The 25,947-nt window shown below is 36.8% G+C and overlaps 3 protein-coding genes across 10 annotated transcripts in view; 1 reads left to right on the top strand and 2 right to left on the bottom strand.

Annotated features, from left to right (window-relative positions):
• L2hgdh (L-2-hydroxyglutarate dehydrogenase) overlaps nucleotides 1–9,733 on the bottom strand; it is a 37,771-nt gene extending 28,038 nt beyond the window's left edge. For 2 of the 3 annotated variants that reach the window (XR_007345775.1, XM_015490925.2), the window contains exons 1-3: nucleotides 9,522–9,733; nucleotides 7,140–7,255; nucleotides 6,330–6,481 (exon numbers count right to left, since the gene is read on the bottom strand). Coding sequence is in view for 1 of the 3 variants with exons in the window: in XM_015490925.2 (XP_015346411.1) it covers nucleotides 6,330–6,481; nucleotides 7,140–7,255; nucleotides 9,522–9,661 (408 nt within the window). In the remaining 2 variants the exon portion in view is untranslated. Of the gene's footprint in view, nucleotides 1–6,329; nucleotides 6,482–7,139; nucleotides 7,256–7,926; nucleotides 8,088–9,521 lie in introns of all 3 variants that reach the window. The other variant, XR_007345776.1, reaches the window with a different exon arrangement.
• Nucleotides 9,502–21,992, top strand: Dmac2l (distal membrane arm assembly component 2 like). 4 transcript variants are annotated; one of them, XM_015490956.2, is made up of 5 exons: nucleotides 9,502–9,640; nucleotides 16,716–16,827; nucleotides 17,914–18,122; nucleotides 19,076–19,247; nucleotides 20,820–21,992. In XM_015490956.2, the coding sequence occupies exons 2-5, from the start codon at nucleotides 16,721–16,723 to the stop codon at nucleotides 20,938–20,940; spliced, it is 609 nt and encodes a 202-aa protein (XP_015346442.1). In that variant the 5' UTR covers nucleotides 9,502–9,640; nucleotides 16,716–16,720; the 3' UTR covers nucleotides 20,941–21,992. The 4 variants fall into 4 exon arrangements, with proteins under 4 accessions (XP_015346442.1, XP_015346432.1, XP_048654572.1 ...); XM_015490946.2 differs by lacking the exon at nucleotides 9,502–9,640 and adding an exon at nucleotides 9,802–9,898; XM_048798615.1 differs by lacking the exon at nucleotides 9,502–9,640 and adding an exon at nucleotides 9,959–10,877.
• Nucleotides 21,993–23,143: 1,151 nt separating this feature from the next.
• The window catches only part of Cdkl1 (cyclin dependent kinase like 1), a 52,533-nt gene continuing 49,729 nt past the window's right edge, over nucleotides 23,144–25,947 (bottom strand). For all 3 annotated transcript variants that reach the window (XM_048798611.1, XM_015490910.2, XM_048798612.1), the window contains exon 10: nucleotides 23,144–24,695. In XM_048798611.1, the coding sequence (XP_048654568.1) occupies nucleotides 24,588–24,695 (108 nt within the window). In that variant the 3' untranslated portion in view covers nucleotides 23,144–24,587. The remainder of the gene's footprint in view (nucleotides 24,696–25,947) is intronic.

The raw sequence follows: 25,947 nt of genomic DNA, 5'->3' as shown, positions 1-25,947 counted from the left end.
TCCTTGATCCATTTTGAGTTAACTTTTGTGCATGGCGAGAGAAAGGGATTCAGTTTCATTTTGTTGCATATAGATTTCCAATTTTCCCAGCACCATTTGTTGAAGATGCTATCCTTCCTCCATTGCATGTTTTTGGCCCCTTTATCAAATATAAGAAAGTTGTAATTTTGTGGATTGGTTTCTGTGTCCTCTGTTCTGTACCACTGGTCCACCTGCCTGTTTTGGTACCAGTACCATGCTGTTTTTGTTACTATTGCTCTGTAGTACAGTTTGAACTCTGGTATCGCTATACCTCCCGATTCACACTTCCTGCTTAGAACTGCTTTTGCTATTCTGGGTCTTTTGTTTTTCCATATGAATTTCATGATTGCTTTATCTATTTCTACAAGAAATGCCGTTGGGATTTTGATTGGCATCGCATTAAACCTGTAGAGAACTTTGGGTAATATCGCCATTTTGATGATGTTAGTTCTGCCTATCCATGTGGTGTGTGCAGTGCCGGTGAAAGGTGGGGAATAAAGAGTTGCTGTTTGAATCTACAAGGCTTTGTGGCGGCTCGGTTATTTGTGCCCAGCCAGACTGCGGCAGACCAATATTTCTTGTAAATACACACACAAAAAAAATTTGAGTGAGGAGGGGGTGCTGGGGATCAAACCCAGGGCCCTGCACCTCTTAAGCATGTACTCTATCACCAAGCTGCACCCTCAGCCCTACCATATAAAGACTGATGCAAAAATCCTAAACAAAATATAAAAACTAAATGCAGTAATATATAAATATCATCTCATGATCTAGTAGGATTTATCACACAGCAAGGCAAGATCAATTTCACATCCAAAAACCAATGAATGTAATTTACTATAGTAATAAAGTTCAAAACCACATAACCACCTCAACAGAATCAGAAAAGGCATTTGAGAATTTCCAGCATCCTTTCATGATTAAAAAACAAAAATAAAAACCATTCCACAAGCAAGGAGTAGAAAGGAACTTCTTTAGCCTGATAAAGGGACTCTCCCAAAGCCACAAAAACAAAAACAAAACAAAAAACCCACAGTTAGCGGCATACTCAAATGGAAAATACCAAAAAAGCAACACAAAAACAACCACTTTTACTACTTCTACTCAACACTGTTTTGGTAGTTCTAGCCAAGGAAATTCAGCAAGCAAAATAAATAAATAAAAGGCCTCTGTAATGGTAAATTTGAATTGTCAACTTGGTTGGATTAAGAGATGACTAAGAATAAGAGGCGTCTGGGTGTGTCAATGAAAGTGTGTCTAGGAATGGTGGTCCTGTGGGATGGTGAACAGAAGTGGAGACCCTCCCTAAGTGTGGACAAAGGTTGGAGGCTTGGGTGGAAAAAATATGGAAGAACAAGGAAGCAGCAGCAGATACAAGCACAATTCTTCTTGATGGATTCTTGATTGCTGCTGCAATTGCCTGAAAACATCAGACTCAAGCTCCTCCAACTCTTTCCAAAGTGGACTTGGCCTGAGATTCTCCAGAGAGTTTCCAGAAGCCTTCAGTCCCAGACTAGGGTACCACTGTTTATCCCTCCTGTTCTGAGGCTTCAGCATCTTGGACTGTTCAGCTACTGGTTTCTTATCTCTCCAGCCTACAGTCAAGGGGCTACCCAGCTTCTGGTTCTGTAAGCCAAATTATTAAGTTCCCTTTTTAAAATCATATGTATAATATATATATGTGTGTATATATGTATACACAGATAGATAGATGTCTCCTGTTGGTTCTGTTCCTCTAAAGAACCCTAATACAGCACCCAAACTGAAAAAGAAATAAAACTTATTTGTAGATGACATGATCTTTCAGATAAAAAAGCCTATGAAATACATACACCTATACTCACACAGTCATACACAATTAGAACTAATAAATTAGTTCGGAAAGACTTCAGGATTTAAAAAAAAAGTCAATATACAAAAATTAATCCTAGTCTATATGTTTAGCAAAGAATAATCAAAAATAAAACTAACACAATTCCCTCACAAAAGCGTCAATAAGAATAAAACAATAAGAAACAAATTTAATCAAAAGAGGGTGTAAGGTCCTTGCTTAAGTGACAGCCACCATTTTCCCACTCAAGGACCTTTCCCAGAGAGGATCACCACTCCCTCATACCAACCCAACCCTTCACCAGGCATTCTTTCCTGCCCAAGAACATATTACCACTCTCTCATATCAACCCCACCCTTAAACCCACCCTCATTAGGTCCTGCCCAACTCAGATCCCTGAGCCTGGCCATAAAAGTGCCAAAATCCAAGCCTGTCCAGCCTCTTTCTATCTATGGAGATATGGCCTTTATTTATCAGCTCTGATAAATAAACTCTCTTATGTATCTCTGCCTGGTCTCCCTCTTTCATTTAATTTCTGGCTCGCCTGGCTTCTGCTTTCTCACTTTCAGGGCAAGACTGGGACTGGGGTTGTAGCTCAGTGATAGAGCACTTACCTAGCAGCATGAGGCTCTGGGTTTGATCCTCAGCACCACATAAAGAATTGATTGTTATGGTATCATAGGGCTTATGTTCAAGTAATTCTTATTTAACTTAATAATAGTTCCAGGGGCTCCTGGCTCAGGGGTAGAGCACTTACCTAGAATGTGTGAGGCACTGGGCTTGATTCTCAGCACCACATATAAATAAACTTTAAAAATAAAGGTCCATTGACAACTACTTAAAGAGGCAAGACCTATACACTGAAAACTATACAACATTGTTGAAAGAAATTAAAGAAGATCTAAATAAGTGAAAGAAATCCTGTGTTCATGGACCGCAAGATTTTATAATGTTAACATGGCAGTATTCTCCAAATTGATCTACATATTCAATGTAATTCCTATCATAATCCCACCTGCCTTTTGGGAGAAATTGACAAATTGCCCCCAAAATTTGTTTAGAAAGGCTGGGGTCCCAGAATAGCTATACTAATCTTGAAAAAGAAAAAGTTGGAGAACTCAACTCCTGTACTGGCATAAGGATACACATATTATCGACGGAACTGAGAATCCATAAACATTTTTTGTTCAATGGATTTCTAATAAGGGTGCCAACACAATTAATGTAGAAGGAATAGTCTTTCCAACAAATGATGCCGACAAAACTAAGTATCTATATGCAAAATATGAAGTTGAACCCCTCCCTCATACCACATATCAAAATTAATTCCAAGGTGATCATAGACTTAAACATAAGAGCTAAGGCTGGAAAACTCTTAGAAGAAATTACTGGAGAAAACCTTTATGATCTAATGTTAGGCAATGACTTCTTAGATATGATATTAGAAGCACAAACAACAAAAGAAAAAAGATAAACTGGACTGTTATGGTTTGGATATGAGGTGTCCCCTGAAAACTCCTGTGTTAAGGCAGGAAGTTCAGAGGTAAAATGGTAAAATTGTGAGAGACATAATCTAATCTAGTCTACCTTACTTTGACTAAACTAACTGGGTGGCAACTCTTGGCAGGTGGGCATGGCTGGAGGAGGTTGGTCACTGGGCATTGGGTGCATGACCTAGAAAGATGATCTTCTGCTTTCTCTGCTTTCTGGCTGTCTGGAGCTGAAGAGCTTTCCTCCACTGTGCCCTTTGGTCATGAATATTCCTCCTTATCTTTGGCCCAGAGCCATGGAGTCAGCCAATCATAAACTGAACCTCGAAACTATGAGCCAAAATAAACTTTTCCTCTTCTAAGTTGTTCTTGTCAGGTATTTTGGTCAATGTATGAAAAAGCTGATTAACGCACTGGACTTTATCAAAATTAAAAACTTTAGTGCTTCAAAGGACACCATCATGGAAGTAAAAAAGAAAAACCTACAGAATGGCATAAAACATTCCAAATCACCTGGGTAATACAGCAGTTCTCCCTTATCCACAGTTTCATTTTCTGATGTTTTAGTTATCTGCAGTCAACCACAGTCCAAAAATATAAAATGAAAAATTCCAAAAATAAATAATTTAAAAGTTTAAAACTGCATATCACTCTGCATAGCAGGATCCAATCTTGCACAACTCTGTTCCACCTTGTCTAGGATATGAATCATTCCTCTCTCCAGTGTATCTATATTGTATACACTATTCACCCATTAGTCACATTGTAGCCATCTCAGATACCAGATTGACTGTCATGGTATCATAGTGCTTATGTTCAAGTAACTCTTATTTTACTTAATAATAGCTCCAGGGGCTCATGGCTCAGTGATAGAGCACTTGCATAGTATATATAAGGCACTGTGTTTGATTCTCAGCATCACATATAAATAAATTTTTTAAAAAAGGTCCATTGACAACTAAAAAATAAGTAATAGCTCCAAAGCACAAAGTAGTGATATGGCAAGTGTCATCTCACATCATCACAAGGATGAATACAGCACAATAACACATTTGAGAGAGAGAATAATCACATTCACATAACTTTTATCATGACTTATTGTTATAATTGTTCTTTTTATTTGTTATTATTATTACTTTCTTACTTTGCCTATTTTTACATTAACTTTTGCATATGAAACATCAAGGTATATTTAAGATTCAGTGCTATGCAAGGTGTCAGGATTTACAGGGAGTCTTGGAAAGCATACTTTATGGATTAGAAGGGAATACTGTATCTAGAACATATATAAGAACATATACTGCTCAACAACAAAATAACAAGTAGCTTAATTTTAAAATGATCAAAAGATCTGAATATACATTTTTCCAAAGAAGCTATAGAATGACTGAAAGCACATGAAAAGATGTCAAACCAGATCCAGCAATCCCACTACGGGGTATATACCCAAAGGAAATGAAATTGAAATGTCAGAGAAATACCTGTACTCCTACATTTATCATATCATTATTCACAATCTCCAAGACATGGCATCAACCTAAGTGTCCATCAATGGATGCATATATAAAGAAAATGCAGCATATTTACACCCTAAAAAGGAAGGAAGTCTTGTCATTTGTTGACAATACAAATGACCCTTGAAGACATTATGTCTTCACATCATCAAGTGAAATAAACCAAGCACAGAAAGACTTATACTGCGTGATCTTAAAAGTAGAGAGTAGAATGGTGGTTACCAGTGGCTGGGGGTGGGTGGGATTAGAAAAATGATGGTCAAAAGATACAAAATTTCCGTAAGACAAAAGGAATAAGTTCAGAAGATCCATTGTATAAAGTGGTGACTATAGTTACTAACAATATACTATATTCTTGAAGACTGCCAAGAGAGTTTAAGATTTTTAAAATGATAAGTATATGAAGGCATACATGTTAGCTAAATGTAGTCATTCCACAATGGCTATGTTATCATGTACATATACATACTCATGTACATGATGCACACAATATGCATAATTTTGCCAATTAAAAATAAATTAATTAAAAAAAATGATTATCAACCTCATTAATCATTAGGAAAATACAAATCAAATCCACAATGAATACAACTTCATATCTACTAGAATGGCTAAAACACAAAGACAATAACAGGTATTGATGAGGATATAGAGAAATTGGAATCCTCATTAATTACTTGGGGAAATGCAATGTAATACAGCATTTTAGAAAAGAGTTGGGCAATTCCACAAAATGCTAAAGATGGAGTTTCCCATATGACTCAATAATTCTACTCCTAGGTATATAACAGGGAGAAATAAAAACATGGTCCCATAAAACAGGTACAGAAACGTCCACAACAATATTCACAACAGAAAAAAATGTGGAAACAACTGAAATGTCTATCAACTGATAAAGCAGATTTAAAAAAAAAAACCCAAATGTGGCACATCCATACAATGAAATATTTGGTCACAAAAGGGAATAAAGTGCTGATTCATGCTATGACCTTTGAAAACACTAAGTTAAATCAGTCATAAAAGACTACATGAAAAGATGCCCTGACATGAATTCTACTTATATAAAATTAACAGAATAGGCAAATTCAGAGACAGAACGTACATTAGTAGTTGCTAAGGGATCAGGGAAGGTGGAAATGGGAGTGACTGCTAATTGGTATGGGGTTTCTTTTTGGGGTGAGGAAAATATTCCAAAATTAGATAGTGTTGTGATGGTTATGCAATTTTGTGAATAGACTAAAAGCTGAACTGTACACTTTAAAATTGTAAATTACATATTAATGAAGCTATTATTTTAAAAGTTACATGGAATTAGTCATATCATCATTTTTTGTTATTCTCTAATACTAGATTGCACAAATTATATAGATACAGGAAAAGTTTAAAAAATTTTTTAAAAAATTCAACATTAAAACATCAGCAAGAAAAGGCTAATAATTACACATAAGTCAAGGCCATAGTAAAATATCATACCTTGCCACACTGCTTGTAGGAAATTCCCTTCTTGTTACAGTACTCATAGATGAGGTCTGCACCTTGTACACACAATTTAGCTTTTAGAGATTCAGGTTTATAATAAATTCCACTATGTATGACACCACTGTTATGTCCAGTCTGGTGAGTAGCTACAGAACAAGAGAAGCAGCATAAAGAGAAAGTCCATGACTCACACAAAACCTAAAAGGTGAGGAAACAATTACAGTTGATGCTACTAGATACCAAATCATTTAAAATTCTACTTCAATTTTTTCAGTTTACTGGTAATTTCCTCTAGCAGATGTCCCTGGTATCCATGTCACATTGCTCCTGCCTATCTCTGATTTCAACTATAACTCACTTCTCTAGAACCAGCAAACCACTTACCAATAGGACTCTCTGCACTCTGTCCCAAGACTTTTTCTATCTTTTAGGGGAAGGGTAGAGGCTGTTCCACATCACTAGGGACAATCCTCAAGCAAAAGAGACAACAATTGATAGATAAACAAGCACAATCCTAGAAAACATTACACAGCTCTTTAGAGGTCCCAGTGGAATCAAGCTCACAGAAGCAACTTCAATAGGCACCCTCCTTCCTTGTCTTACTCTCTCCATCCCCTCACTCCTTCCTACCTCCTCAGATAACCTCTCAAATAAATTACCCACACACAAGTTCTTGTTCCAGGTTCTACTTTTAGGAGAACCCAAAATAGGCTATTAACATTGACATTTGGCATGATTGATTGTACTGACAGAATGAACAGGTGCATAAGCAAGCCAGAAGATCAACACTGATAACATACATACCTAAATCTTTCTCCTTTTCCAGAACACCAATTGAAAGTGCAGGATGTCGCAGGATAAGTGCTCTGGCAGAGGCAAGGCCCACAATTCCACCACCAACAATGACTATATCAAATGAGCTTTAAGGAAAAAAAAAAAAATGGCATTTAAAGAAATTTGTTTATAGTAGATATCACCAAACTTCACATGCACAATTTTCATCATTAGCAGACAATTAAACTATTAATTTATAATAATTGAAATAATATGCATTTAGTTTTTATGCTATTTGGTTTCACCCTCATGTAAAATCACAGACAATGATTGTCAGTAGATTAATTACAGTCTATTTACTGGCAGGGAGGATGGTTGGTCACCTAAGCTGCACTGTCTCTACAGTACCCCACTTGGCCAGTTACATCAGTGATGACTTTTGTGTTAAGCATCATACTTTCTTTACCACCTATCCTTTCAAAATTCAAATGCAGTATTCTTGAGGACAGCCTAACACATTAAGCCTTTAACATCTTTCTGTGCCAGGATTTATACATTTTTTTTTCTGTTGAAAAGAAAACAGCAGTAGGAATTTTGTGAAATAGTGGGTCCAGAATATGCTAGAACCACTGAAGTAAGACAATGCAAATTAAAACTACAATGAGATATCACTATATCTCTGTCAGAATGACTAAAATGAAAAAGTGAAAACACCACATGCTGGTGAGGATGAGGAAAAACTGGATCACTTACAGATTAATTACTGCCACTCCCAAAGAGTAAGGCGATTTCTTTAAAAAACTAAATATGCACTTACTACATGACTCAGCAACTGCATCCTTGAGCATTTATCCCAAAGAAATGAAAGCTTATGTTCATAGCAGTTTTATTCATAATAGGCAAAAACTGCAAACAGTCCAGATGTCCTTCAACTGGTGAACGGTTAAACAAACTGTAATGCATCCGTGCCACGGAATGCTATTCAAAAATGAGAAGAAAAAAAACCCACTATCAATATTGGCAACATCTTGGATTGATAGATCTCAAGGACATTATGCTGTGTGAGGAAAAATTAATATCAAAAGATTACACAGTTTTTTATTTATATATCATGATCAAAATGACAAAATTATAGTAATGGAGTATGGATTAGTGGTTGCAAAGGGTTAGGAAGAGTGAAGTCGTAGGGTGTGAATATGAAGGGGATATGGAACAATTCTATATCTTAATTGAGGTTCTTGTTACACAAATAAACACATATGATTAAATTGCATAGAAAGTGCATAAATTGTATACAAATACACAAACACAAAAATGAGTGAATGTAAAACTAATGAAACCTGTACAAGGTCTGTGGATTGTGCCAGTATCAAATCAATTTTCTACTTTTGATATTGTTCTACAGTTCTGTAAAAATGTTATCATTGCCGTAAAAGTGTGAAGGCTCTGTACTATTTTTGCATCTTCCTATGGATCTATAATTATTTCAAAATAAAAAATATTTTAAAAATTTTCACTAAACCTACTTTTCTTCCCTTAAGAAAGGCTTCCCAAAAGAATGGTCTACTTATGGCACAACCAATCATTGACACTGTTAACTCCTGTCCCTTTCCAATTCACTACCACATAGTAACCAGAGTCATCAATTGAAACAACATTAATCTCTCCCCTATTTTAAACCTTTTTAATAGTTTCCCATGGCTCTTAAATAAAAATCAGTGTGTAGTTAAAATTAAATCTCTGTTGTAACATAGCAGGTGTCATTCCATGCTTCCTGTCTTCCACTAAGCTCCAGTCACACTCATTATTGCCCACCTTCTAATCCTCAAAATAACCAAAAGCTTTCCACCCTTAAAGCCTTCACACAGACTGTTCCTTCTAGGAGAGGATAGAAAGACAGTGGTTTCAAATGTGAGCTCCAAACATCAAATTACAGGACACTGAATTTTACTGGTTTTTAATAGGCAACGGAGATGCTTCGCACAAGGACAAATGGCCGATTTAAGCCCGATCCAAGCAACACCAGGGATACCAGCTAATAAACAGTATATTTGATTGTTTACAGTGTGTTAGATCTTTTTATCCTCAAAACGATCGCGAACAGGAGAGACGAAGATCCTATTCACAATTCAGACTTTTAATTAACCCGCCTATAGTTGAACATAACGTGGAAGGGTGTATGTAAAGCCAGACCTGTTCCTGACCTCCACTCAACACTGTCTCTCCTCCGGCCCATAAATACAGCGAATAAACTCGCAGCTCCATAGCTCCTAAGATCCAGCTCTACAGGATCCCAACCTTCTCCCAGGCCCCGCCTGACAAGGAAGTACCAGTAGGTGTATAAATTCAGCACGAGGCAGCACTGAAAGCAGCAACAGCGCAGGCGGCGAGGGCGGGTCATTTGCCACTCACCTGCTGCTAGCACTGCGGACACCCCCGCAAAGCGGCCAGGGCCTTCCCGACGCCGACCCGCACACCCCGGAGAAGCTCCCGGGGAAGCCCCCACGGGCCCGTCCGCAGGCACCCCCCAGGTAACGCAGCACCGGTACCATCGCCTGCACCCACTCCCCTTGCTCGGCCCCTAGAGGAGGCAGCTTTAGCCCAATAGTGCCTGGGTCCCGCTACTCTCTAACCCCGCCCCTCAAGCGGGGACCAATGAGACGTGCGTTTTCACCACACGTGGGAGCGGCGGGCGCCTGCCAATGGGCGCCCGCGGCGGAGGGCGAAGGGCAGGCCGGCGCGCCGTAGACGCGTGGGTGCCGGCTCGCTCGCTCCCTCCCTGCGACGCTGTGAGTAAAGGACCTAGGCCCCGCGCGGGGCGGGACTAGGATAGTGGTTATGCTCGCCCCTTTCCCTTCTCCCAAACCTGGCTAACTGAAAAGCGAGCCGGGCAAATCTCGCGTCTTCGACTTTGACCGCCGAGCGGATCGGGCCTCGGGGAGAAAGCCTGGGAGTGATTACGGCCCGCCCCTGGGTTGCTGGAGGGTATTGCTGGGCGGACGCTCCCGGCCCTAGCCCTGGGGGCTCTTTGTCACGGCTACGCCCAATAGCCGGCTATCTCCTGGACTTCTTGCCTGACTGTTGGCGGTGCCATTCATTCAGTTATTGATTTGTCTTGTTAATACCGAGCGCCTACTATACTGGACCGAGCACTGAGTACTGGATGGCCAGACAGTTTAATCTCGCCATCATTTAGCGATCTGTGTCCTTTTCTCAGTTTTAAAAATGCTCTCTGGAACTCGGAACAGCGAATCACCTGTGCATGTCACTTCATCGCAGTTTCCTTATCTGTAAAATTAAGGCAATGGGCTATGTAATCTCTAAAGGACCTTCTAACTGTAAAATTATGTGATTTTTTTTTCCTACCATCCCAGTATAATACTTAATTATCTCTGCTTTGTGACAGTTTTTAAATTTTTAGGATCAGGAGAACTGATAAAATAGAACGGTATAACTTTATTGCTGGGAGGACTTAAGGCTATTTTTCAGTCATTAGATACCTCTGGGAAGTCACTTCACCTCTTTGCCTCAGACCCTTCTCTGTGAACATGGGTCTTTTAGCAGACTGTTTGAGAGAAGGCTCATCAGATCTTGAGCACAGTGAAGCACACAATTGAAAAGAGAAGATGGCTATTTTAAAAATTCAACATATCTTGAGATATTGGTAGTGTCTCATGCAGTTCAGGAAATAATGGAGATCCTGCATACCTTTTGCCCATCTTCCCCAATGATAAACCTTGTAAAACTATAGTACACTATCACAACCAGGTAAACTTATTCAGATTTCCCTAGTTTTACATTTGTGTGTGTTTCTATAAATTACCATCATGTGTGTAGATTCATGTATCTACCAACAGGTCAAGATACAGCACAGTTCCATCACTACAAGGAACCCTCCAGATGCCTTTGTATAAACTACAACTTTCCCTCATAGCCCTCTCTCAAATTTTTTCTTTTTCCCTTCTAACATTTTGTTATTTAAAGAATATTATGTAAGTGTAATTTTACAGCATGTTAACTTTAGGGGATTGACCTTTTGTATTTAGTGTGATCCCTTGACATTCATCCACATCATTGGGTATATCAAAAGTTCATTGCTTTTCACTACGGAGTACCAGTTCATAATATGAATGTACTATAGTATGATTAACCTTTCACTAATTGAAGGACATCTGAGTTGTTTCCAGATTTAGAGTGTCATAAATAAAGCTGTTATGAATTTTATTGTTCAGCTTTTTTGTGTGAACCTGTTTTTATATCTCTAGGATAAGTGTTCCAAGAGTCTGATTGTTGGGTCGAATTGCAAGCACATGTTTAATTTTGTAAGAAACTGCCAGACTGTTTTCCAAAGTGGCTGTACCATTTTATATTCCTACCAGTTATGTTTGATCCAATTCTCTTCATTGTCACCAGCATTATGTGTTCTCACTATTTTTTAACTTTTAGCCATTCTGATAGATGTGTATGGAGGTGGTTATTTTTTTTATTTTGCACAGGGTATAGTTGATTACAGAATTATGTACTTGCAGGGGCCAGTTTTTTCCCCCCATAGGCCATTTGGGCCCATAGTAGTGTTTTGTTTTGTTTTGTTTTTCAATTGTGATTTCGAACATGTGCTTCTTAGTTTAGCAAGGGTGAAAGTACTCAGAACACACATGCCCTTTCATAAAATTTTCTCTGCTTGCTCTCCCTCACAATTTGAATAGTAGTTTATTTTGGTTAAGTAATTTGAATTCAAGAGCTTGTCTTGCATTCATATACCCTGTAACATTTGTGGGTAGAAACTTTTGTATTCCTGACACTACCTTTCTTTAGAGTTCATGTTCAACTTGTCTATGTAACAAGTTAGTCAATACTGATAGCCTCAGAACAGTATTGGGGATCTTTGATTCCAACTCCTAATGAATTGCTCTGTTGATCTGTTTCATTTGATTCTAGATACCCCAATAATAAGAACTAGAATCAACAATGGGTGATGTACAGCGCTACAAGGTTGTAACTAAGAGAAAAAAGTCCCTCATCCTGTTGCCCACTCCCCTTTACCACTCTCAAGAATTAGTTGTGTGTTACTGGGAATTGAACCTAAGACTCTTTTTTTAGGGGGGCTGCGTACTGGGGATTGAACTCAGGGGCACTGAGCCACATCCCCAGCCCTATTTTGTATTTTATTTAGAGACAGGGTCTCACTGAGTTACTTAGGGCCTCATTAAATTGCAAAGGCTGTCTTTGAACTCATGATTCTCCTGTCTCAGCCTCTCCAGCTGCTGGGATTACAGGCATGTGCCTGGCTGAACCTACGACTCTCTACCACTGTGCAACATCCCCAGCCCTTTTTAAATAACCCAGTCAGTAATTGCATTTAATATATTAAATCATAACTTTCAGTTTAAAAAGATCTTACTGCCTTCATGAAAACAAGGAAACTCTCAATCAAACCTACTCATGAAACACTTTGTATATATCCTTTTTATTTTTATTTTATGTGGTGCTGGGGATTGAACCCAGGGCCTTGTGCATGTGAGGCAAGCACTCTACCAACTGAGTTTTATCCCCAGCCGATTTTGCATATATCTTATTGTGAATAATACATTAGAGGTGTGACTGTCTCTAAATCACAAACATAATTGCAGCTTTTAGAAACACTGCTACAAACTTATGGCTCTAAACCATGTTCTGATAGCAATAAATTTGTTTTGTTTTGCATAATTTGTATTCCTGGGTTATTTATGGCACCAGTAATTCAGTACTTATTTTCTAACTTGGTTTGTAATTGTTTTCTTTCCATTTTATCAGAGCCAGATACACTAACTCACCACCAGAGGTCCTCTTTCCCTATAGAAAGCATTCTCAGGGTAGCTGCTGCTTGACGCTGTAATTCCCCAAGCCTCAAGTAGCAAAAGTTGTAATTAAGAATGTAAACAAACAAACAACAAAAAACCCTACTGTTTGTTTTAACCTTTATTGCCAAGTATAATTTAAATTTTCATGTTTAAATTATTTAAAATATAAAACGAGTGTTTTTAGAGGTCATAGCTGATGTAAATTAGGCCTTCCCTTTATTTATTTTTATTTTTTTTAATTTTTTTTTTTAATTTTTGTTGTTGGTTGTTCAAAACATTACATAGTTCTTGATATATCATATTTCACACTTTGATTCAAGTGGGTTATGAACTCCCATTTTTACCCTGTGTACAGATTGCAGAATCACATCAGTTACACATCCATTGATTTACATATTGCCATACTAGTGTCTGTTGTATTCTGCTGCCTTTCCTATCCTCTACTATCCCCCCTCCCCTCNCTCCCTTCCCCTCCCCTCTTCTCTCTCTACCCCCTCTACTGTAATTCATTTCTCCCCCTTGTATTTTTTTTCCCTTTCCCCTCACTTCCTCTTGTATGTAATTTTGTATAATCCTGAGGGTCTCCTTCCATTTCCATGCAATTTCCCTTCTCTCTCCCTTTCCCTCCCACCTCTCATCCCTGTTTAATGTTAATCTTCTTCTCCTGCTCTTCGTCCCTACTCTGTTCTTAGTTACTCTCCTTAGGCCTTTCCTTTAAACTGAATTAATGGGCCAAAATAAATCAAGTGAAAGTATTCAATTTTCAAAGACCACATCACCTACTTAATAACAGTTTCTTTGGTTTGACTTTTATCCATGGAAATTTGTCAACCATTAAAGACTTTCTTAACAAATATTTATTAAACTTTTGCATTAAGCTGAGGAAAATAGAAATGAATGAGACCTTTGGTCTTCCTCCTCCTCTGCATGCTTCTTTTTTTCTTCCTAACTAAAATTCTTAGTCATTAAAATCCATCTCAAAAGACACCTCTGGTGTGAAGCTTCCCCTCACTCCCTTTTCTATGCTCATGTGGCACTTGTTCACACCTCTCTTAAGATTCCATGTTGGATATTATTTGTTTACATGCCATTTATCTTCTTTGTTATACTGTACATTTTATGAGGACAGGAACCAGGACTTTCTCTCTTCTCTATAGCTTTTGTTATTGTTTTGTCTTACGATTATTATTATTTTTTTTTGCAGTAAGAATAGCAGACATTCAATAAACATTTATGAAGTGAATGAATGAATGAGTGGATAGATGTGGCATTTGAGTAACTTCTTGAGATTGGGTAAGGTTTCAACAGGATTGGATGGAAGGTAAATAAAGGGAATAACCTGTGTAGAAGCTGGGAAAGCCCAGATTGAAAATGAGGTTGGCAACCAATATAGTTGTTAAAAAGGCAGGTGTAGGTGGAGAGTGCTTTAACAAAAAGCTGAAGAGCATTGAGAACATTGGTAGTAGGGGCAGAGGTTTGTAGTAATGAAGACAGAGTGATGGTGGAAACAAAATGAAGTGGGAGCTAAGGATATAGCTCAGTGGTAGAGCACTTGTCTAGCATTCATAGATCCTGGGTTCAATGGATAGCAACATGGCGTGGGGAAAGAGAGAAGAAATAAAAAAGGCAGTAGGTGATTCCAGGGTTCTGTCCTCAGTCTTCATTTCTCATTGTTCCATTACCTCAACATCCACAGTTACTTCCTCAATTTCTTCCTCTTTAGTTCTAGATCATCTGATGATTAAGGAAAGGTCCCTGTATTGGTTGGTTTTAGAGAAACTGGGTTTAGGTTTCAGCACTGACACCAATTAGCCATGAAACATTGAGCAAGTCCCTTTAAACACATGCATTTATTAATGCCCCACCTTGTTCCAGAAAGGATTTAGTGTGTCAGCAAGTTACTTAATATCAGGGCTTCAGTTTCCTCATCTCTAAATGAGAGGTTGGTCTAGGCAATCTAAGTTCCTTCCAGCTCTAACACTTTGTGACACTGATTCCAGTAATTTGATGATCATCTCCACTTAGGAGTCTTGCCAACATTTCATACTTAGAATATGAAAAAAAAAAAAAAAAAGAAACAAAACAAAACTGAGCTCATGAGAGGCTAAGGCAGGAGGATGGCAAGTTTGAGACCAGCCTCAGCAACTTAGCACGACACTGTCTCAAAATTAAAAAGAAAAAAAAAAGTTTTTAAAGGCTGGCCAGGGATGTAACTCATTGGTAAAGTGCCCTGGATTCACTCAATTCCCAGCACCACAAAAAATAAAAAATAAAAAAACAGAACCCACAACCCCCCTGATGTTTATATTACTATCCTACCAGTGACCTAGCACCAAATTGTCATCTTCAACTCCTCTAGCCCTTGACCCTACATCCTACTTAGTGAGTCATATGGACTCCACAAAGTCATTCCCATCCTTCCCTGACTAGGCCCTTTCCTATGACAACATGTCAAAGACTTTGTTGGCTATCTCTGACCCATTCTCAACTTTTGTTTATCTATCTATGTATCTATCTATCTATTTATTTTCCAGAGACGGAGTCTCACTATGTTACTTAGGCTGGCCTTAATTCCTGGGCTCAAGTAGTCTGCTTCCATTTTCCAAGTAGCTCAGGCTATAGGCATGTGCTACCATTCCCAGCTGGACCCTCAGTCTTAATATTACTGAATAAATGTTCTACAGTACAGCTCTAATAATGGCAGTATTCTATTCTAAAACCTCTGTGACTCCCAATTGCCTACAAAATATATTCCAAGTTCCCTGGCTAAGCATCTAATACCCTTTATGACCTGACTGTGCAAATTATCTGCCTCATCTTCTCATGACCCCTGTGTGCTAACTGATCTACAGGATGCCTTGAATGTTCCTGCCTCAGGTAATAACCTACCATAACTTTTCGTGACACCTTTGTCTATTGAAATCCTCTCTGTTGTTGTTGTTGTCGTCGTCTTCTTCTTCTTCTTCTTCTTCTTTAACTCTTTGAGGCATTTATCAGGTTCTGTTATTTATTTTAACTACTTGGTAACTTGTCTTAGGCCACTCCACTCTGCATTAAATTGTTGGTTCCTTTAAGGCAGAGACCATGTTTCATCTTTGTTTCCCAATACATACCTGGCACAATACTAGAAAAAATCTGAATTGAGGTAAATAAGATTGAGACGTAGTCTTAAAATCACTTTTCAACATGTTGTAATAGCCAGAAGTTACCTGAACAAATGGTGTGCTTTTATAAATGAGAAAAACTAAGATCAGAGAGGCAGAGTTACTTGTCCACCCTTTCCCTTATGCAGTTCTTTGTGCTCCCCTGGTAACCCCACTTGCAGCTTTATCATAAGTAAATATGTTTTCATTTATTTTCTCCTGCCTGGTCACATTGCTCTCTAGATTGTAGTTGGTCATTTTGACACTGGAAATGTAGATTGGAAGTAGAGTTGATTTGAGCAAATTTGTAGCTATACTGCCTGAATGGACACTAGGTGGCAGCACTGCAGACAGATTCTAATTGAGGTTTCAATAATGGAACTTAGTCTGGAAGGAACCTTAGACATTGTCCACGCCTTTCCCTCATTTTTGCACCAAAAAGGCAAAAACAAACAAGAACAAGAAACAGGATTGGCTTGCTCAGTAATTATTGAGTGGCAAGTGAATCGTCAGCTTAATTGGCATAAGAGCATTGATTCAGAAGTTGTGAAGCAAGTTACTATATGTAAGGGACTATGTTTGCCAGCTGATTATCTAGTATGTGTATTGTTTTGTGTGTCTAGATCAAATGATGCTGTTTGGAAAAATTTATCAGCAGTTGTGTGGCTTACAGAAACTCCCATGGTCATGTGATTCCAGACACTTCTGGGGCTGGCTGAATGCAGTGTTTAATAAGTAAGTAAGTTACTCTAACAAAAGTGAAGAAATGTGGGGATTACTTTGATGAACTCCCATGGTTATTTCTTGTATTTCCAATTTTTTTTTAACAATGTGTGCAGTAAATTACTAATTTTGTTTACAAATAAAACAAGAAGCGCTAGGGTTGTAGCTTAGTGATAGAATGCTTCCCTTGCACACATGAGGCACTGGGTTGGATCCTCATAAAAATAAATAAATACAACTAAAAAAATTAAAAACAAAAACAAATTAAACAGAAAAAAACAATATAATTACAAAATATATTACTGTGATTCTCTGGATTGCAGGATATTAGTGATTTTTCTTATTTATCTTTTTGATGTATTTCAGTTTTTCTAAAATGAACATTTATTACTTTTATAATCAGAAAAACTTAGTAAATATAATTTTTAAATATTTTATAGTTGCTTAAGGAATGTTGTTAACTTTTTAAATAAACTATAACGGGAAATCAAGCTTTTAAAAAATGAGCGGGTGACATGCTTAGAAATACCATTTTGAAACTGATATAACTAACCTCCTTATTGCTTAATATAGAATTGTGATTGTTAACTAAAGGAAAAAAGGCATGTGCAGAACCACTTAAGGAGATTAATTTGAAAATTGATTCAAAGTTATTCCCTCTTTTATCATTAATAAAAGTGTTAACTAATTGTAGTCATTCATTCACTGCATAATTACTAAATATCTCTGGTGTTAAGCCCTGTGATATATATGCATCACTGAAGACCCCTGTCTGCCTGATAAACTCATACAAAAAAAAAAAAAAAACCACCTTGGGACTTGTTTGCTTCCTACCATGTGTGAGGCCCTGGGTTTGATCCCCAGCACCCCAAAATAACAACAAAATATGCCTTGACAGAATTTACCTGGAGATAAAAACAGAAGCAAAAAAGTTAGCTGTTACAGCAACAGTTGTTTTTACTTTCATGGAATTCATTAATAACTTCTCTTTCCTTTGTCATTAAGATGAAAATGTGTTGCTCTTCTGTATATTGGTGAATGCAATTAAGAAGCTAATGATTTTGTGAAAGCAAACTGCTTCTGTTTTCTTGTTAACAGAGTGGATTACGATCGCATCAGGGATGTTGGTCCTGACAGGGCTGCGTCTGAATGGCTATTACGCTGTGGGGCCACAGTGCGCTACCATGGCCAGGAGAGGTGGCAGAAGGACTACAACAACCTCCCAACAGGCCCTCTGCACAAATACAAGATTCAAGCAATCGATGCCACCAACTCTTGTATCATGAGCATTGGATTTGATTACATGGGTAACTGTCTTATTGATTTGTTTATAAGAAATGCAGGTGATTTGCAATGACCATTGTTATAGTCATAGGTATGTCCTTTTTTGCCCATTTCAGTACAATCAGTTTGGCTTTTTCCTGTATTTGGTATTTATTTTCTCCCTAAGTTTGTTTCTACATGTCTTTTTTTTTTAAATATTTTTTAGTTATACATGGACACATATATTTATTTTGTTTATTTATTTTTATGTGGTGCTGAGGATTGAACCCAGGGTCTTACACGTGCAAGGCCACTGAGCCCCAACCCCAGCCCTATTTCTAATTTCTTTATGATTTAAATTCAAAGCTTTGTCAAACTTCTGCCATTGCAAAACCCGCAATAATACAAGAGTAATTCTATCCACATGGCTTCTGCTCCCATGGACATTTCTTTCTTCTGCATCTGACTATAAAATGGTGCTGTAATAAGCACAACCTGTGTAGTGAAAACCTTATATAGTTAATAAGAGGAACAGCTATACCAGTTCTCAGAACTTTCACTCCTCAAGTCAGGACAGTCCTGGGCAAACCAAAACCATCATTGATTGTAATGGTAAAGCAGATTCGTTTTTTTTTTTTTTTTTCCCTCTTTCCACATTTTTTTATTGGTGCATTATAGTTGTACATATTGATGGAATTTGTTGTTATATATTCATACATGCACACACTATAACACTGGGTCAATATCACTCCCCAGCACATACCCCTTCCCTCATATTCTCCCACTCCCGGGTTCCTTTTCTCCACGGATTTCCCTTTGATTTTCATGAGATCCTTCCCACTCCACCCCACACCTTTCTTCTCCTTTTTCCTTTCAGCTTCCACAGATGAGAGAATACATGCAATCCCTGACTTTCTGAGTTTGGCTAATTTGCCTTCACATAATGGTCTCAAGTTCCATCCGTGGCAGATTCTTAAACTGTATTTTTCCTCCCCAGAGGGCCTAGAGCATGTTGAAAAAATAACACTATGCAAGTGTCATTATATTGAGGATGACTGTTTGCAGAGGCTTAGTCAACTTGAAAAATTACAAAAAAGTCTACTGGAAATGGAAATAATTTCCTGTGGGAATATCACAGACAAAGGCATCATTGCTTTGTGTAATTTAAGGTAGGTGGTCAAAGCCAAAATGGAAACTTGATAATGATAAGGTGCATTAATCAGAATTTAAAGCCCTTGAGGGGTGGTGTTTTCTTTTAGTTCTGAAAAATATACTGGAATAAAATTACCTCACTTTTATCTATAATTCTTTAAAACAATTAAATTATCAACCTTAATACGTTAAGGCTTCATGGCATTTAAGCAACATTTTTTTTTTTTTAATTAAAGCTACATATTGAATGGTGCCAGCCACAGTAATCCCTCTGTAAGCATTAGCTATTGTGCTTCCTTTCCATCTTTTAAAGACATCTCCCCCAATTCTGTATTTTTGGTATCCTGATATTTGGCATATACCAGTTAGCACACAATTCATTTTTTTTGTTGTTGTTGTTTTGGTTTGGTTTTGGATACTAGGGATTGAACCCAGACACTTTATCACTGAGCTATGACCCTAGTCCATTTTATTTATATTTTGAGACAGGATCTTGCTAGGTTGCTGAGGCGGTCTTGAACTTGTGATCCTCCTGCTTCAGCTTCTCAGTTGTTGAGATTACAGGTGTGTGCCACCTCATCCAGCTAGCATTTAATTCTTTAAGTTGCTTTAAGTACCTTTCTGTCTCTGGAGCCTAGAACATGCCTCACACTATAATAAATTTCAAAAACACTGCTGCATTTTGCCAAGCATAGTGGTGCATGTCTATAATCCCAACAGTGTGGGATCACAAATTAAAGGCCTGCTTTGTGAACTTAATAAGACTCTGTCTCAAAATAAAAAATAAAATGGAATGCGGATATAGCTCAGTGGTGGAGCACCCCTTGGTTCAATCCCCAGTACCAAAAAAAAGGGGGGGAAAGAATGCAACCATTGACATGAGAAAGTTGTTTTATATACTCTTCTACCACCAGTTGCCTAGACCCATATCATGGCCTGGAGCATTTAATTCCAAATGCAAAAGTAGATAATACTAGCAAGGAATATTTAATTCTAAAATTGCAGAATTCTGCATCTCATCAGAATGATGAAGAATGTAAGTTTGTTTAATCAAATCCCTATTTTAGGGATACTGTCAAATTCTGAATTTAGGTAATATAGTTCTGCTTTAATGTGTAATGATCTGAAAATGACCTCAGTATCACAGAAAGTTTGAGAAGTTTTAAACATTAGGACAAAAAGTGCTAGAATGTCCATCTCTTCCATAAGTTGAGGTTTGAAAGCTTTATCTTCTAATAGGAACTTGAGTACTTTTAAGAACCTTACCAGTATTTTTCCATTTTTGCATTAAGGTTTTATTTCACATGCACAGGATATCTATGCCATTTTACACATGTGATTTTAGAAAGATTGTTACAAAGATTCATGTAATTAGTAACAATAATTTCTAAAGCCTGGCTTAGTTTCTAGCATAAATTTCATTTAAAGTAGTCCTCTGAATACTGCTCTAAAAGTCATTTTGAAGGTGTAGGGTGATAGAAATACATTCTGTATGTAATTTTTCATTAAAGTTAATAAATCAAATTCATTTTTAAAGCTATAAAAGTAAAAGCCAAATTGAAGTGACTTTTTTCTTTCTCTATTTGCAGAAACCTCAGGTATTTGTTGTTAACTGATCTTCCTGGAGTAAAAGAAAACAAGAAAGAAAATCTTGTCCAAGTCTTTAAGACGGCATTGCCTTCTCTGGAACTAAAATTGAACTTGAAGTAAAATAATAAGAATCAATAAGTGTCTTACTTCATTATGAAGGATCACTTGAAATTGTTGATCCTAAACAGCAACAAATACTATATAATCATCAACAGAAACTGTAGAGAATCTGTCATATATAGAAGATAAATATTAGATGTGACTCACTAAAGTTTCTAAATTGGAAGTGAGAAATTATGTACATTAAATCATTTTAAGAAAAGTGAAAACTAGGTGACAATTTAATTCTAAATATATTCTTCATGTAATATAAGTATCAATATACTAGATATCTCCTGGTATGTTGACTTAGAATTCTTTAAAGTTATTTAACTATACAATGCAGATATTTTTTATTGTATTAAAACAATTTATATCACAACTTTAAATTTATTGAAGCACATTGTTATAAATGCACAATTATGAAAAATTGGAAGCTAAATTACAGATTCATTGAATCAGTTTTGCAGAGTAGTCACTGATTGATGAGGCATGCATTTCATATTGCTTCTAGGATTTGCACACATTTCTCATGATCCTGAATTCCTGTGTTCTTGATAGTATATGCACTTTCTTAGAATGAATATTGCTGGTTAATCTAGCATACAAGTTTAAGCTAGTGTTTCATTAAAATTGGACATAGATACTTGATTGAATAGTTTTGTCAATTGGAACAGAACAGAGGGTGACAATTGTAAAGACCAGCAGGCCACGCTGAACTTTTTGTACTTCAATTAAAAAACTGCTTTAAACAGAAAATTGTAATGTACCAATCACAAGCTAGTTTTTCTTGACTTGAATATTTTGGATGCTACCACCTATGAGTTCAAGAGACATCAAAAAGAAGTATAAACACAAAAGTCAATTTATATCTAGAAAACAGTAATAAAGAAGGAAAGAAAGTCATAAATAGATAAAACAAGTCTTTATTTTTACCTGCATGAAATAGCTCTTATTCTGTTATTATTTATGTCAATTTGTTAATAGATTTCTGTATGTTTGGTTTGAACATTAAGCTATTGAATATAAACTTAACTAGAAATTATTTTAAAATAAACACTTTCTATGATGAATCTTTCAGATTGAAAAATTAAATTTAATTGTGTTTAATAAGGAAATATTCACTTTTCATGGATAAAATGAACTATCTTATGGAAAGCATAAAATGATATAGCATTTATTAATAGTGATTCCATACTGAATAAAAGGATTATAGATATGGTTGAATTGAGCATATGCATAAATTTAATAGACTTCATTAGAGAAAAATGAGCCCTTTTTCTTAGGTTTGTTTCATCACTGTGTGGTGAGTCAACTGATTGACCACAATTTAGTCTGGAACTACTTTTCTAAATGTTTTTCTGTAAAACTATTGGATGAATATAATCATCTGCTTCCATAAAATACATTTTCTTGGATTAAGGGAAAAAAGAAAAAAAATTGATTGACAAAAGTTTGATGTCCTTATCATTTGAGTCAAGACTGTGTTACAAGAATTAAATAATACTGAGACAATTATTTAACCCACTATCTGTTCTATACAAGAAGCTACATATTAGGAAGCCTTAAGGCTGGCTAGGTCACCAGAATTATTGAATAGATGACAGAATTTAGTGGATTAATTAGCAGTAAGTGAATAGGTTCAAGTGCTGTCATGAAGAAAATTAGGAGCACATCAACCAGAAGTGGTGTTGAGTTCTAAGAAATAAACATGGAGCTTCATATTATTCCTGTGTACAGGACACAAAGATTAAAAGCTTTATGATTAGGAGCAGTAGGCCAAATCAGAGCTAATGCTAAGTCTCACTGTACAAACTAAGAATCCTCAACAGAATTCCTTTCCCTCCCCCTACATACACTCTACTGGGGATTAAACTGAGGGGCACTCTCTGGGCTATATCCCCAGCCCTTTTTATTTTATTTTTGGGGAGGATCTCACTAAATTGCCCAGACAGTTATAATCATCTGCTTCCATATTTCTTGGGTTAAGGAGTAGGGTGATAGAAATATATAATGTATTTCTATCACAAACTTGTCTCAGCCTCCTGGGTAGCTGGGATTACAGACATGCACCACCACATCCTGCTGGACTACTTTCTTTTAACTTATATTTGTTAGGATTGTGTTATATAACACACACACATGCACATGTGTGCATGAGTATATACATATGTGTGTATATGTATTTTTTGTGTGTGTATATATATATATATATATATATATATATATATATGTATATATATATATTATATAAGAAGATATGTCAGGGAAAACATCAGTCAACACCTGTTATGGTTTGGATGTGAGGTGCCCCCAAAAGCTCATGTGTGAGACAATTTGACAAGATTTAGAGGAGAAATGATTGGGTTATGAGAGCCTTAACCCAAATGGTGAATTAATCCCCTAATAGGGATTTACTGAGTGGTAAGTGAAGGTGGGTATGGTGTGGCTGGAGGAGGTGGGTATTAGGGCCATGCCTTTAGGGTATATATTTTTTATCTGGTGAGTGGAATTTCTCTCTGCTGCCTGATCATCAGCTGTTTTCCTCTGCCATGATGTTCAGCTTCACCTCAAGCCCTGAGGAATGGAGCCAGCTGCCTATGGACTAAGACCTCTGAAACTGTGAGTTCCTGAATAAACTTTTCCTCTTCCACAATTTTTATGGGCAGGTTACAGCGGCAAAAAAAAAAAAAAAGCTGACTAAAACAACATCCTATTATCTTTCATGACTCAAGTAAAAGTTCATAAGCAGTTTCTTCTAAAACCCAGATCACTATGCATTTCTACCCACAGAACTGTCTCCAAAGCCTGAGGCTAAGCTGGAGAGAATAAAGTACTTATTATTTTCAGGCTGACAGATTCAGTCCCTGTGAAGCCTGTAGGTCTTGTTCTACCCCTTGACCACCTTGGTCAGCTGCCAGGCTTCATGCCATTGTTTTCAAGAGGAATTAGGTGAACAAGTGTGGACAGATTATAATAAATCCATCTTGCTGCAAAAGTGACTAAGATGCATCCTTTACTAAAGGTAAAGACAAAAGTATTTTCAAGAAATGTATAAACATAATCATTAAATGTACAGGCAATCACAAAATCTTTATATTAAACATAAGATTTTAAATACTTTGAATAACTTAAAAAAAAACTTTAAAACAAAAATCAAGAGACAGAGCAAGCAGGAAATGGAATTTTAAACATTTTGATTTCAAGAACTACAACTCTGCTTACATTGATGTCAAACTATCTGCAAGGCAGAAGTTAGGACTCGGGGCAACAGAGATCCAAGGAAATACATATGGACATTTTGTAATTCATTTTTCATATGTGGCATACAGTATAACTAAAGCATAAATCTTTTTGACATCATCTAATTTTTCTAGAAGTATGGGCAGTGGATATAGTTTATATTCTGTCCATAAGCTCAGCTTCTTAGATAAACAAAAATACAAGTGAAACTCCAAGTTTGTTTTTTTTTCTATTCTGGACACCATCATCACGCATGGAAGACTGAATCTGGAATTTCCCTTCATATCTTGCCAAGTGGCTTCCCAGTTGTTTATATTTTCTCCTGGGGTGTTTTCAACACTGTGCTTGTTTTTAACTAAATGTGTAAGTTTTCTTTTCTTCAACTTATTGGTCACTTCTTCCTTTATCACCAATCTCCTAGCTTCTTAAATGTTTGGAAAATGGTAGTTAAATCTCTTGGTATTACAGTAGTACTTCTTATTCTCCAAAGCTGGAAGGATGTTATTGCTAGTAAGCTGAGGTAAGTACTGCAACTGAAAAGACAAAACCAGAAATAGATTTAAAACAATGCCATGCATTGTTTTCATTATTTAGAATACATCACAAAAGAGGTAATTAAGCAACTTTTCAGCACAAATACTTTTTTTGGCACAAATGTAGAACCTGAGAGACAAAAGGTTTTAATTTGGTCTTTGCTTTTCCTTTTAAAGGTTTGTTTTACATTAAAAAGCAAATACACACATTAAAGAGAATTTAGAGAATATTAAAAAAATAAAATCTACAATGTTAACATTATTGTGAAATAACATAGGTTTATAGGAGTTGAGAGCTTGCTGGGACCTTAGGAATAATTTAAACCAATTCCCTGCCTTAGAGCAGAGAAAACTGATGTCCAGAGCATGAAGGAAATTTGCCTTTTATTCCCTTAAAAAGGCAAAACTACTTCCTTTGAATTTTCAGAAAATTAAATTTATTGTCAATGTCAAATGAAAGTAAGGAGAACGTACTTTTTTTTCTTTTTCTTTTTTTTTTTTTTTTGGTATTATATTATAAGGCCTTAAGCATCTGAAAAGAAGGTACTTCTTTTAAACCAAACAATCAAATCCTTCAGGACTTAAAAGCAATATACCAAACAGGTTCCACTATCCTTTCAAGGAGAAATACTTCCATCAGGTTTCTTTGCTCTTCAACACAAAGTAACAGTGAGATGCGGATAACCCTCCAGTCAGGAGGTGGGGAATCTATTTCTGGCCTGTTTTGCTATCTGGGTCATATATAATAAAGAATGAAACTAAAACATTCCTAATGCTGTGACTGTGTGTGGCCTATCTCAGGGCCCTGGAGATCATATAGTACCTATTCCTAATGAACTCTCCACCTCTTCCCTTCTCCAAACCTCACACACAATATGCATTCAAGATGAATGCATATACTGATGCATTTAATGCAGTGGAAGCTGCAAATGCAAAAACTAAAGTAAGATAGTTTATAGCTTAAGGAGTGCCTAGGTATATTCAGAAGTGACCAAGAGCAACCAGTCATTCTTAGCTGTGGTTCTAACTATAGACCAGAGATCGTTACAGCTTTTGCCTTCTGACAAAATATAAGGTCATTTTACCAATCAAGATTTTCCACAGGCTCCCAGTGTGCAGTTTGTGTGCTATTCTCTGATTCAATGTGCTGTCCCGTTGAAAGCACTGCAAACATTCATTGCTGTAGTAACCCTAGCCAGCTCTGATAATTAAAGGATCAGGAGAAAAAATAGTTCCCTTTTTTGGATAAGCC

This window comes from Marmota marmota, unplaced genomic scaffold (assembly GCF_001458135.2).
Source record: "Marmota marmota marmota unplaced genomic scaffold, marMar, whole genome shotgun sequence".
NCBI lineage: Eukaryota > Metazoa > Chordata > Mammalia > Rodentia > Sciuridae > Marmota > Marmota marmota.
This window is presented reverse-complemented; position numbering and strand designations above follow the sequence as displayed.